The sequence below is a fragment of the Schistocerca serialis genome, chromosome 2 (assembly GCF_023864345.2).
Source record: "Schistocerca serialis cubense isolate TAMUIC-IGC-003099 chromosome 2, iqSchSeri2.2, whole genome shotgun sequence".
In the NCBI taxonomy this organism is placed as follows: domain Eukaryota; kingdom Metazoa; phylum Arthropoda; class Insecta; order Orthoptera; family Acrididae; genus Schistocerca; species Schistocerca serialis.
In genome coordinates, this window is record NC_064639.1 from 508,516,208 (window position 1) to 508,531,452 (window position 15,245).

At 45.1% G+C, this 15,245-nt stretch overlaps 1 protein-coding gene across 1 annotated transcript in view; it reads left to right on the forward strand.

The window, feature by feature from the left end:
* Positions 1-15,245, forward strand: part of LOC126456157 (vesicular glutamate transporter 3-like) — a 176,683-nt gene that overhangs the window by 18,571 nt on the left and 142,867 nt on the right. The window contains 1 exon segment of the mRNA XM_050091911.1: positions 9,161-9,238. Within this exon segment, the coding sequence (XP_049947868.1) occupies positions 9,161-9,238 (78 nt within the window).

Below are 15,245 nucleotides of genomic sequence, written 5' to 3' on the forward strand. Positions count from 1 at the left end.
AATCAGCAAAGATTTTGATTAGCCTTTATAGGACTTTCAGAGGACGAGATCAGCAATGCAGAAAACAGCTCATCGCAGCAAAGGTAAATACCGCTAACAGCGGCGTAAACTCGTTGGTTCATCAGCTTGCGTCCACTGTGAACTCGAGCAACCTTGAGTAATATTTTGCTCAGCTTGTCACAAAAACTAACCTTCCTCCGTAGACTTGATTGTCTCATCCTAAATAGTACCGAACTTAGAACCGGAATCGGATGATTTGTCGTAATATTGGCCAACTTCACGATGTAGTAGTAAGAATAAGTTTGTAAAGAACCTTCTGGTTAAAATCTGATATTATTGTATTTAGAGTTATTTCGATTAAAAAGGACGAAATGCGTTATCTTGACAACTGTCCTAACATTGTCATTTTACAACCTATGTAAATTCGTGTATTTCTTTGACAATAATCCTGAATTAAAAACAATTTGTATACAGCTAAACACCATTGTGCTCGGTCATAGAATAAGGGTCCACTCCTTACCCAAGTCATTTATTCTGGAGACGCTGTGTTTTGCTGATGTCTGACGAAAGAGAAAAGGAGTGGAGTGTCAAAACTGTGACACGCGAAATGAACAACATCCCAAAGAAAAACTTTTCTGACAGGTTCACATGGTGGTATGAACGTTCTGTGCTCAGGTGTGAGGGGTCGGGGGTGGGAGGGGGTACGGGGTGGGGGTGGGGAGGAGGGGTTAGACTGTGTAGAACACCCGAATCACTTAAACCAGCATTTTAACGTTTCTCTATTTTTTACTAATCCAGACCCTAAACTTTTTGGACTGACCCAAACTCGAAACATTTGGAATGACGGGGCGCAATGTCCGCATGCTGGTTTACTGCAAGACTAGCAGAAATGTACAAGAAGACAAAGCTTGGTTGATCGAAATTCACACCAAAATCATTACACCCAAGTTTCTACGGAAACAAATACTGATTATAAACTTTAATTAATCCTTGCTAAGACCATATATTCCATCAGTTGCCATCTCGAGCCAGCTAATAGTTCCACGATCTAATAGGAGGAATTTTCCTACCAGTCACATGAACACTGATTACAAGATTCACTTTCAAAAACCGGAAATCAGATAACATTTACACAGCTGCAGACGGGAACCAATTTGAGATACCTAGTGAACATTCCACAGTGGAAGAATAATTTTCTCGATCACTGTGGATCACTAAATTCCGACATCCAAAATCTTTCACCAAAGAGGACCCACAATTGGTCTTAGTGCACCCTAGATGGCTGAAAAACAATATTGGAAGATGCCACGAGTTCCAAGCCACTTCAGAAATTATTTAAACATTAAGGGCTTTCATCCAATCAGGCGGAAGGCGTAGAATGATTGGTTTTTGACTCAAAAGCTTGCTTTCTCACTGCTCATTCTCTTTGTCAGCTAACTGCACTTAGTAGGAGGTACAGCCTCCTGCAAGGACTTCCTTTACCAATTACCGTAGGGGGAGAATACCTGACGTTCTGTAGATGTCTCTAAACCATAAGCCGGACTATCAGACTCACTTCATGTGAATTACGGAAAATCTAACGATTGCGTCTAGGCCGGCAGATAAAGCGAACTCTCAGCTTATAGCGCCTGTGAAAACAGCTGAATGATGGCTGTTGCCTCACTTACAGTCAAAACTACGCCCACAACGTACGGCCGTCTAAAATGTAAAGTACTAAATGAACCTTAAATACCGGTCCCATTTACATCGGAGCTGTATAATTGTTTGTCCAAATCCTACTCTCATCAGGTACGGAAACGTTAACTCTCCGTATTCCTCTACAGCAGGGCCGCACAAACACGGAAAATCGCACGCGTGCAAAGCGAGGTGCAGCGAGTGCCTGCACAGTGCATCGGTTCAACTCGGCGTACTTCGCCTCAACTCGGCTTGCTAGGTGAGGCCGACGCTGTGCGCTGCCGAATGCGCTGCCAGACGGCTAAGTCAACATTGGAATACGTAAGCGCAAGACAATTACTGGAATAATGGAACCATCTGCTCCAAAAAAAGGGAAAATTGCCGAAAATCGATTTAAACCGGAATGGGAACTCTCCTACTTTTTTGTGCGTTGTGACGATAAAGCCAAATATCTAATCTGCGGTACACTAATTACGTGTGTCAGAAAATCGTCTATTGAAAGGCACTACAGCAAATTGCATTCAGAAAAGTATAGTGATATAACAGGGGATGCCAGAGAGGAATAATTATGGAAGTTGCAAACTCTTGCAGAAGAGAGTTTGTAAGTAGGCTGTTTAGGTTTTCTTATTGGTAACGCCACGTAGCGCTCTGTGTGAGAATCACTGGCTATGCTGTGTTTGTCTCTGGTGTTGTTCCATTGTGTCTAACTTTTGAAGATTTTGTTCCATTGTGTCTAACTTTTTAAGATTTTGTTCCACTGTGTCTAACTTTTTAAGATTTTGTCCCATTTGTCTCTGATTTTGTTCCATTTGTTGCATTAATTGCAATAATAATGTATTAGTGTCTGGAATCTGTTTCTCTACGCTTTTCGGCAGTGCATTTGCACCGTCAACATTCACATTTTGACAAGCAGAAAATGTGTCTTGACTTATTTGAGAAAACGGTGATGACCCAAAACCTGAATCTACAGTATTTGCGAAATTGTGTCCTGTCATTTCGGATTCCTGAGGCGAGGTGTTGCCGACCGATCGATCGATAATGCTTCCCTGTTCACTACCTGTTTCACTGTCTACACCATTGTTTGCAGCCCGCTCCATTTCCCTATGCACAATTACCAAATTACTACTTTGAACATCAGTTAATTCATTACTCGGTGGCGCTAACACACTGCTTTCGTCTTCACTGTCATTTCTCAGTTTACTTTGGAGCCTAGTATTACGTTTTTCACACGCCATAATTGTCACAATATTTCACACGATAACACAGAAAAGCACAATTTGAAGAGCAAAATAAAATAACATAGCAATGGATATAATGTCTACTTAATTGCAAGCGCAGCTGCGAAATACTTGGTGCAAATCTACATGCAAGCCACACCTGTTTTACTGTACAACAATGAAAGACTGCAACTACAAAGGAGATTTTCTCTACAATTACGCGCTAGCAATAAACAAAAGCTATACTAATTACACAAACTACAAGAAAAAATCAGAAGATTCCCGTGAGGTATCGTCGGCTAAGGGTCGACATATGAAACGTCCCCTTCTTGAAAAATTATACATGACTGTCCTTAACCTGACACACAATATTTTTAGCGCAACGCAATCTGACTATCAAAAATCCCTACAAAAGAATGGCCCTGACTAACATTAACCTATACGTTTCACAAATCACTTACCTCACAAAAATCTTGGTTACTCGAACTACTGCAATACAGCGAGCACCACTACTGCCAGCTAAATAAAAATTCAAACTACGGAAGGCACAAACTGCTGATAGGGATAGTTAGCAAATCAAAGATATTAATAGAGAACAAACAATATATTTACCTTAATAGTCATAATATATATATATATAGCAGTTCATGACAAATTACAAAACTCCGCCATCTCTCTCCCCACATCCACCACTGCTGGCGGCTCACCTCCAACTGCGCAACGCTACGCGCTGTTCACATCCAGCCGCCGCTGCCCAGCACTACAATGGCAGACAACAATGCAAACTAGCCACAGACTGCACACAGCACAGCCAGTGATTCTCACACAGAGCGCTACGTGGCGTTACCAATAAGAAAACCTAAACAGCATACTTACAAATTCTGTATCTACAAACGAGGTTTGTTGCAAGTACTTTAGCATGTATATTTTGGTTAAAGGTCATGCGAAACGAAATAACATTTGTTTAGATTCCTTATTTTTCGTTTTCGCATAAATTATTTCTAACATATCTTTTTTCTCTACTTTAGAGTGAAGAAGATGAGGGGTGCTGCGAAAGGACTCTCAGAGCTAGTTACAAAGTTGCTCTACGTTTAGCAAGAGCTGGGAGGCCATTTATGGACGGGCCATTAATAAAAAACATTATGTTGGACGTAGTAGAGACAATGAATCCCACATTAGCTCCTGCGTACAGCAGAATACCACTTTCCAGAATGACAATACATCGGAGAATCAACGACATTGCTGATAATTTGCATGAACAACTGGCAGCCAAAATTGAAAACTTCCCAGCGTACTCCATCGCACTTGATGAGTCCACGGATGTTAACGACACGGCTCAGTTAGCAATATTTTTGCGTGGCGTGGACGACGACCTACATGTAACGGAAGAGCTCCTGGATATGATTTCGTTGAAGGACACTGTTACAGGGGCGGATATTTTAGCAACTGTTGAAATGGCAGCTGAGGGAATAGGACTCCCTTGGGAAAAGCTGTTTTCCGTAACCACAGACGGGGCACCAGCAATGTGCGGTAAAGCAAAAGGCTTTATTGGCCTACTGCGGAAAATACTTAACATGCCGAATTTACCTTCTGTTCATTGTTTTGCACACCAAGAGGCTCTTTGTGCGAAAGTTATCGGTCTTCAAGATGTGATGAAGGTAGTCGTGCGTATTGTGAACTACATTCGTTCTCATGGACTCACTCATCGTCAGTTCAAAGAATTTTTGATTTCCTCTGAAGAGGAGTATCCAGATATTTCCTACCACGCTGAGGTGCGCTGGCTGAGCAAAGGGAAAGTGATTTCCCGAATTTTTCGACTACGCCACACTGTGGCTCAGTTTTTGGAGAGCAAAGGACATCCGGAGCCACTTTTTCATGACCCTGAATGGGTAGCTGATTTAGGATTTTTAGCAGACATTGTGGCTCTCCTAAATGATTTAAGTCTGAAACTCCAAAAAGAAAACAATCTCATCAACGATATGATCAGCAAAATAAACGCTATCCAGTATAAACTGAAGCTCCTCAAAAACAACCTTTCAGAGAAAAATACGCAACGCTTTCCTGAACTAGGTGAGCGAGATATAAATTGAACCTTTATTAAAACAGCCTGATTTTTATAACCGCTCTAATCAAAACGGTACTATGTTTTTGTTTGACAGCATCTGTGCAGGAAGGAGCGCGCTTTGAAAAATACGTCGAGGTGCTACAATCCCTTGAAAATGCATCTAACGACCGATTCCAGGTGCCGGTATATGACACACAGCTAAATAAAGGAGACTGCGTTACATATGCAAGTGTAACATTACATTAAAACCTGTAGTACACATTACATGTTTATTAAAATCTATCCCATTTTAGTACTTCGAAACAACGGCTTACATTACTTTCATTTATTAACATTGGCTTTGTTATTGTTTCAGAAAATTACCTACCTGCAGCCAATTCTCGATGTTTTTGTGAAACCTTTTTCGATGGATATTGAAAGTGCGCCTTCAGATTTACATTTCGAACTAATTGATTTGCAAAGCGATGTTCACCGAAAGGATGTGTTTTACAATACAAAAGTTTTGCTCCAATTCTACCAGAATTTGCCGAAGGAAGAATTTCCCAAGTTACACAGAGATGCAGCGAAGATTATTTCTATGTTTGGTTCCACTTGTGTATGTGAAAGGTTTTTTTCTGTTTTGTCTTGTACAGAAACTAGATTTCGTGCGAGTATTTCTAATTGTAATTTAAAAAATTCTCTCACAATTGCTGTCAGCCAATCTCTTGTTCCAGATCTTAGTAGCATAATTGCAAATAAAATAAAAAGCACATAGGAAGATACATTTGTGTTGAAACCAAATTTAAAATTGTTACCATTACAGCTATTATATAAATCTCTTTTGTACCGGTACACCAAACTAAGCTCTCCACCTAGTGTACATTGGTATTTGGCAATGACGAAGACAACAGGATAAAAGCTTTGAAACAGGTCGAGACAGGCGGCGTTGGCGACACAAGCTGAGGAAGTGGGAGGCAGCGCTGTTGCGCAAAGCCGAGGAGTGGGGGGTCTGCACCGTCGTCAACATAGCGCAGCCGTCTTCTGCACTGTGCACTGTGCGATGCACCAGTGCATGCACCTTGCGCGGCCATGCTCTACAGTATAACAGCCGATCTCTGGGGCATGCCATAACCCTTTTCCGTCTTTGACTGAGCCCTGTAGATATAGAACTTGTGGCTAATGATTAGTGCTGTTGCCGACTAAAGAATGAACGTTTAATCATCTCGCCCTTACATCTGTGATTGACCTTCATGCAATCTGTGACCTCCTCTCCAAAGCGTTTCGTCTAGTAAATGATTTCCTGATGCCTTTCGACCAACATAGATTTATCAACCGTCTTTCCTTACTCTTAAAACACGAACAGTTATCTACAGTGCGCGGATGACACAAACAGATGGCACCATCGGTGTTTTACGTGTGGATGATGTGTAAAGCACTGCTGTAGGAAAGTTAGTTTACAAAATTTCACCTTTCGTATCAATAGCGTAATATTATCCCGATAATTGCTGACTTTGTAATTACTGGTTTACTAGTTTAAATATACCAGTGTAGATAATGTTAAGTGGCGTTGTTTAACTAAATTTATGTGAGGCACTATTGTGTTCAAAAATATGCAGCTTTTGTGTCAATAGCTTTATATAGCTATATATTACTGTTCTCTTTGCAATTACTAATTTACTAATTTAAATAAACCAGTGTAGATAAAGTTAAATGGCGCTGTTTAACTATCAGTTAAATAAAGGTCCAATTTACAAAAGGTTGTGGAACTTGCTTAGTTTGATAAACAATGGTAGTCGCCCTGGTGAAGACACCCTGCAGTAGCAGCCGAAGCGTTGGTAGTATTATCACATGACGCAGTCGCAGGATTTTACCGAAACTGTTATTTCGTCAAAGTGCTTGGAAATGAACTACTGATGTGAGGATAGCTGATGACGGCCGAAACCAGTGATTTAATGTTGAAATTTTATGTGATTGTGCCTAAAATAAACAATTTTTAAAAAGCATTCGTATTACGACGGCTTTTCTGGAGTGCGCCAGTCTAAACCGTGTCAATGTAACAAGCAGGGAGTTATTTTGATTTAATTTACACAGATCAGCCAGAACATCATGACCACCTACCTAATATGCGGTGTGTCCACTTTTGGCACTGATAACAGCGGCGACTCGTAGTGATATGGAAGCAATAAGGCATTGCTAGGTCACTGGAGGGAGGTGGGACCACATCAGCACACAGAAGTCACCCAACTCCCGTAAATTCAGGGGAGGGGGCGATCAGCTCTGACGTCACGTCCAATCACACCCCAGATGTGTTCGATCGGATTCAGATCTGGCGAATTGGGGTGCCAGCACATCAATTGGAACTCGCCATTGCGTTCTTCGAACCACTCTATCACACTCTTGCCTTGTGACTTGGCGCATTATGTTTTTGAAAAATGCCACTATCGTTGGGAAACACGATCGTCATGAATGGGTGTACATTGTCTGCAACCAGTGTACGATATTCCTTGGCGGTCATGGTGCCTTGCACGAGCTCCACTGGACCCATGGATGCCCACGTGTATGTTCCTAGAAGCGTAATGGAGCCGCCACCAGCTTGTCTCACTCCTGCAGCACAGGTGTCAAAGAGTTGTTCCCCTGGAAGATGGCGGATTCGCGCCCTCCCATCGGCATGATGGTATGGGATTCGTCAGATCATGCACTGCCACTGGGCCGACGACCAATGCCGACGGTCACGGGCTAGTTCAGTCGTAGTAGCCGATGCCGTGGTGGTAACACTGGCAAATGCATGGGCTGTCGGCTGCGGAGGCCCATCGTTATGATTGTTCGGTGCACTGTGTCTTCAAATACACTTGTGCTCTGTCCAGCATTAAAGTCTGATGTTAGTTCCGACACAGTTCGCCGCCTGTCCTCTTTTACCAGTCTGCCGAGCCTACATCGTCCGAAATCTGTAATGAGGAGTCGCTGCCCAACCCCACGACGTCTGGATGTGGTTTCACCTTGGTTTCGCCACCTGTCGAAGACACTCACCACACCACTCCTCGAACACTCGACAAGACGTGCATTTTCAGACATGCTCGTGGCGAGCCTATGGGCCATCACAATCTGCCCTAAGTCAAACTCAGATAATTCGCGCTCCTTCCCCATTCTGCGAGGGTAATCCCAAAACTAAGGTCTCCGATTTTTTATAAGTACAGAACTCTGTTTGTGTGGCAGTTGGTCACACTGTTATGAAGAGTGCTTCACGCGCTATGTGTAAACATTCGCACGCCGCGCTGAGGCGCTCAGTCTTGGCTTGGCAGAATGGAGTCCCCGTTGGATGTTACCGCCACGTGCGAATTGCGCGCAGTTATTCGGTTTTTGAACGCCAAAGGGCACTGCGCTGATTGAAATCCATCGCCAATTGACGGAAGTGTGTGATGAGCCATACATGGATGTCAAAAATGTTCGTAAGTGGTGTAGACAGTTTGCAGCTGGTCGGACCGAAATCCACGACGAACAAAGGAGCGGGAGACCGTCAATTTCTGAGGAGACAGTGTTGAAGGTTCAGCAAAGCATGCGTGAAGAGCGGCGGATAACTCTGGATGATCTCTGCATGTTGGTTCCTGAGGTTTCCCGAAGCACAGCGGCAACGAGTTGATGCTTCCCGCGCATTTCTTCACCGCCTTGCAGCCGAACAGAACAACTTTCTGGGCTGAATTGCCACGGGTGACGAAACCTGGGCAAACCACTTTACACCTGAGACCAAGCAAGATCACGCCAGTTCATAACTTTCTGAACAGCATGGCGGCGAGCTGGTATGACATGGGCATACGAAAACTGGCTCAGCGTCTACAAAAATGCATCGACAGAAATGGTGATTATGTCCAAAAATAGCTAAATGTTCAAGATGTAAACTGATGTAAACCATTGCAGAAATAAACAGGTCTATGTACTTATTAAAAAGTAGGAGACCTTACTTTTGGGATTACCCTTGTACACAGCATGCTCACTGAAACTACGTGCAGCGAGCGCGTGTCTGAGTAGCAGTCACCCCTCGCCAGGTGACGCTGATATCTCGCGGACGGGTTTGGAGGTCCGTAGTTAGAAAGTTCTGGTTGATCAGTGTATGCTGCCTCTACTAGTAAATCGCGCCTGCCAGCCACCTACTGCATCCCGACATCTTCCCCCTCGGCAGCCTGGACGGGCTTGAACTGCCAGATCCGTAAGAGTTACGGTGTTGTTACAGGATGGCCGCTACGACTGGGACGAGCACCAGCAGGCCCTGGTGCTGGGAGGCTTCTTCTGGCTGCACTGGTCCACTCAGGTGAGAACGCTGCACCACTCACTACCGACCATACCATACGCTGTGGCCAAGCTGCTTTCTCCGGTACACTGTGCGAGGGGTAAACTGAGCTTTTAACATATTCCCCCTCCCTCTCTCCCCCTCTGGATGTCGAAATGACGCGCATCGATTTGACTGACTGATAATCAGATCGCTTCCCATGGGATCAGATGATTTAATAGAAAGGTAGCGCAGTGGATTAATAATAGGAAAGGGCTGACACACCTCACAGAAGATAATAAACAAGTGGATCTTTAACTACGAAACATTGGTCCAATTGAAACCCTAGTTATTATGATGTTCTCTACAAACATGTCATGAGCAAAAGTTAATCAAAGGGCCTATTCGATCTGGGAAAAATGTTGAGAACATGAAAATTCACAATCACTAACATAGAATGATTCTAATATAATATTTAAATGACCTGGCAAAGACCATGTGGTTTAGGTAAATGGAGGGAAAGCCCGCACTTTACAAATGAGTTCTGGAAAGACAAATCCGCGGAGTACAGTCGGCAACTGCCTGATTGCGCCGAAGGGTAGACAACTACGACATGCAAATAACATCACTGATAGAGTCGTGATCGAGCCCTCAGTCGCTTGAGAAGGGTATAAGATTCGCAGAGCCCATGTGACTCTACCAACGCTCGGTAAGTCACATACCCTGATGAGCTAAGGTGCAGTTTCTCACCATATTCTGCTTACAGTAGTGTAGAAAGTTGCGAACGCCGTAATCCGCTACAGTCTGCAACGTATCAGTTCCTGACAGCGGTAATATCATTTCTCCTCATCTGCTGCCGAAGTACGAGTATGTATTCTCAGTCTCTGAGGACCAAGTACCCCCCCCCCCGCCCCCCCGAGTGGCATAGCCAGTAAAAACCATGATTTGGTACAAGTACAGGTGCTTATCATGTCTCAGTATATTTTTCTTTGTGATACAAGCCTGGATCCCATAGTGTGCAGGGCGCATTATGAGAAAAATTGCCAGACCGCTACTCCCAAGCGCCTGAGCTAAACAGTGCTTGGGCCATGCCTTCTGTGAGTGGATGCTTCGTCTCATCCCCTCGCTTTCACCTGTGGAAGGTGAGCCAAAACTCCAGGTGACGAGGGGGGAGAACGTCCTCAGAGTAACTGCCCTGTGCCTCTCTGTCTACCCTGGCTAAACATGGCTCTACCCAAACTGCAGAAAACATCACACGCAAAATGGCCAGTACAAAAGAGGAGGGATTAATATAAAAATAAATGGCTTAATCCTCGCAATCATTGAAGTTACTCATTACAAGCATTAAATATTTATTAATTATTGGGAATAGAAGTCACACTGTTACGAATTTAAATCAGTCATAAATGAAACATGAGACATGCCATTCCAGCAATGGATTGACGCATATCAGCTGCAGTGTGCCGGGGACAAAACGGTGCGCTGAAAAAGCCACCAAACAACTTCCCAGTAACAGCATTTGGGTTAAATCCCATCATTGTATGTCTGAGTACGTCTAGATGTGTACAGTCCAATTAAGTTCACACGCCGACTGTGAGAAGTCAAATATTAACGAAATATTCATGACAAACGTGCAAATGCAGTGAACACATGCGATTAAATATTAACTGATGAATCGAAAATAACTGAACAACGATATTGTAGATAAGACCTTATTTTATAGTGACCTACTAGCAGACTTAAAAAGGCGATCGGTGGTTAATAAATTGCACTTGTACCTGAAAACGTACATGTGAAACTTCTTCAGAACATAGAGGATTGCCAGAGACTCTTTCTCGTTTGCGAATAATTATTTTGAGTCCCGAATAATGTTTTTGTCGCAAATGTCATGAGCTGCCCAGCATCTACACCAGAGCTGCATCAGTGCAGCATTAGAAGGCATCGGCTGCCAGCACTACATGTTTATCAGGTGAGAATGTGGCTAAACATGGTGAAGACTTTAGGAGGCACTTACTCTTACTGAATTTTTGTTCGAACTCCTTGAGCAATCAAATTGAACTTCTATGTCTATGTTAATGAAAGTGTGCATTGTTTACGAAATAAACTTAGCATTGTAGTTTATTTTGGCTTACTAAACTTGTACCTCTTTTAGAATTGTCGATCTTGATAATTTGTGTTTTGTTTCCACTTGCCTCTTTGTAGGACACAATCTTCCCTTAAAATATGTGAGACACTCCACATTATTTTAAGAAATTACGCCGGTCGGTGTGGCCGTGCGGTTCTAGGCGCTTCAGTCTGCAACCGCGTGACCGCTACGGTCGCAGGTTCGAACCCTGCCTCGGGCATGGATGTGTGTGATGTCCTTAGGTTAGTTAGGTTTAAGTAGTTCTAAGTTCTAGGGGACTGATGACCACAGATGTTAAGTCCCATAGTGCTCAGAACCATTTCAACCATTTTTAAGAAATTACACTTATTCAATTGAGGGTGTAAACTTTAAATCTACAGAGCCATTAATATTGTACATGGTTTCTTAAACGTCTTCACAACAGTTTCGTGCAAGTAGTATATCGTGAACGCAGTTTCCACATGTGAGTTCAGCTAGGCATAATGTGCGAATGGTTGTCTCATATACACTCCTGGAAATTGAAATAAGAACACCGTGAATTCATTGTCCCAGGAAGGGGTAACTTTATTGACACATTCCTGGGGTCAGATACATCACATGATCACACTGACAGAACCACAGGCACATAGACACAGGCAACAGAGCATGCACAATGTCGGCACTAGTACAGTGTATATCCACCTTTCGCAGCAATGCAGGTTGCTATTCTCCCATGGAGACGATCGTAGAGATGCTGGATGTAGTCCTGTGGAACGGCTTGCCATGCCATTTCCACCTAGCGCCTCAGTTGGACCAGCGTTCGTGCTGGACGTGCAGACCGCGTGAGACGACGCTTCATCCAGTCCCAAACATGCTCAATGGGGGACAGATCCGGAGATCTTGCTGGCCAGGGTAGTTGACTTACACCTTCTAGAGCACGTTGGGTGGCACGGGATACATGCGGACGTGCAATGTCCTGTTGGAACAGCAAGTTCCCTTTCCGGTCTAGGAATGGTAGAACGATGGGTTCGATGACGGTTTGGATGTACCGTGCACTATTCAGTGTCCCCTCGACGATCACCAGTGGTGTACGGCCATACGGCCAGTGTAGGAGATCGCTCCCCACACCATGATGCCGGGTGTTGGCCCTGTGTGCTTCGGTCGTATGCAGTCCTGATTGTGGCGCTCACCTGCACGGCGCCAAACACGCATACGACCATCATTGGCACCAAGGCAGAAGCGACTCTCATCGCTGAAGACGACACGTCTCCATTCGTCCCTCCATTCACGCCTGTCGCGACACCACTGGAGGCGGGCTGCACGATGTTGGGGCGTGAGCGGAAGACGGCCTAACGGTGTGCGGGACCGTAGCCCAGCTTCATGGAGACGGTTGCGAATGGTCCTCGCCGATACCCCAGGAGCAACAGTGTCCCTAATTTGCTGGGAAGTGGCGGTGCGGTCCCCTACGGCACTGCGTAGGACCCTACGGTCTTGGCGTGCATCCGTGCGTCGCTGCGGTCCGGTCCCAGGTCGACGGGCACGTGCACCTTCCGCCGACCACTGGCGACAACATCGATGTACTGTGGAGACCTCACGCCCCACGTGTTGAGCATTTCGGCGGTACGTCCACCCGGCCTCCCGCATGCCCACTATACGCCCTCGCTCAAAGTCCGTCAACTGCACATACGGTTCACGTCCACGCTGTCGCGGCATGCTACCAGTGTTAAAGACTGCGATGGAGCTCCGTATGCCACGGCAAACTGGCTGACACTGACGGCGGCGGTGCACAAATGCTGCGCAGCTAGCGCCATTCGACGGCCAACACCGCGGTTCCTGGTGTGTCCGCTGTGCCGTGCGTGTGATCATTGCTTGTACAGCCCTCTCGCAGTGTCCGGAGCAAGTATGGTGGGTCTGACACACCGGTGTCAATGTGTTCTTTTTTCCATTTCCAGGAGTGTAGTACCACTTCAGATCGTACGAAGTACGGTGCTACGATGGTGATGTATATGTGGACCCAGAAGATGCAGGATGGTCATAGGCAGCAACAAGCAGGCATTGGATCACGAAATGTGAGCACAGCACAGGATGATCGGCTTCTTGTCCGCATAGCCGTAACAGACACTACAGTCCTACATAGCGTGCTGACTCTGCAATGGGACACTGCAACGAATGTGAGCCTATCTCCTTAAGTTCGATGACCCGTGCTGTGCTGTGGACTCGTGGCATGCTTTCCTTTCCTCAGCTGCCAGATTACAGACGCCATGAATACATCAGGTGGTGATGGAGAGAGTAATATAGTCATTGTCGTTCTGGGCAGCAAAACATAGTGTTTACAGACTAGTTCTACCTCATCCTGTCTTACAGTGGTGGCTGCAAGTATGATTGATACTATCGCGTTCATTGTAATGTGTCTGTCTATATTGTTGAGCAGCAAGGTGGACAAATGGCACATGTGGAACTATAGTCGCCATGGGACACAACATGTAATCTAGACTCCTCCGTGTTGACTACAATATGACCATCAATCACTGCGCCAGTTAGCTTTTGGAGCCCAATATAATGGCCCTCCTTCAGGCAAATCAAAATGTAGAAAATTCCTCGAGCTCTTCAGGCGAGCAAGACAAAAGAGTTCTTCGAAGAATGGTGGGCACCGTTGTTTTCCCGCACAGTGACCCTAAATGTTTCCCATAGCACATGTCGCAGATGGGGTAGGTCAGTAATCACTGTTAATGCTTTGTGAATTCGCTTGGAGTGAGTTTTCTCAGGAACACATGCAAGTACTCTCTGATTCCATATTACATCTTTAAATTTTCTGATTTCAGTACGTTGGAATTTGATACTGTGCTGTGCTCATCTCAGCTACCGCATCATGTTGTCAGCGCTCACATAATAAGTTAGGTTATGTAGGACATCCTTCAATCTTTCTTTCTTTCGCTTACGCCATAGTACCGCAGCTATCGCAGGGTCGGCGTGGTTACAGCGGATTTGGCAGTCTTATTGTTTGGGATGGCTGGATGCCCTTCCTGCTGCCACCCCGTACCCCCAAGGATGGAATCAGTGTACCCCAACTGTCTGCATCTAGTGCAAATCGTGAAATAGTGCGGACGTGTTTCAAATGTCTGCGACGCGTGTAACTGAGGCGGAACGTGGGGACCAGCCCAGTATTCACCTATCGGGATGTGGAAAACCGCCTAAAAACCACATCCAGGTTGGCCGGCACACCGGCCCTCGTCGTTAATCCGTCGGGCGGATTCGATCTGGGGCCAGCGCGCCTACCCGAGTCCAGGAACCAGCGCGTTAGCGCGCTCGGCTATCCTGGCGGGTTGTGTAGGACATCCTTCAATACCAGACATTTATACAGGGTGAACCCCAAAACCACATACAAAATTTTGGACATTGTCGAGTGGCATTTCCTAAGTATTTTGGTTGAGACCTATGGTCTCAGGTACCTCGTTATAGAGCAATTGTATTTCGTGCGATTTCTTACCGCGATTTGTCTTTGTATCTGTGTTGCACTGAAAATATCTGCACACTGAAAATGTCGACGATATGCGTTGTGTGCCTTATATGGAAACAAGCCTTCGCCATTATATTGCACTGTATTGTGTTAATGAAGATTTAAAAAAATAAATAAAAAGAAAACCTTCGCCATACACTCATGGTTCTTGCTACTGTCAACATTAATGTCCAGTTTACTCTTGACCTCAAGCTCGCATTCAATAAAAATGTTCAAATGTGTGTGAAATCTTATGGGACTTAACTGCTAAGGTTATCAGTCCCTAAGCTTACACATTACTTAACCTAAACTATCCTAAGGACAAACACACACACCCATGCCCGAGGGAGGACTCGAACCTCCGCCGGGACCAGCCGCACAGTCCATGGCTGCAGCGCTTTAGACCGCTCGCCTAATCCCGCGCGGCTCGCGTTCAGTACTGGGCGGTT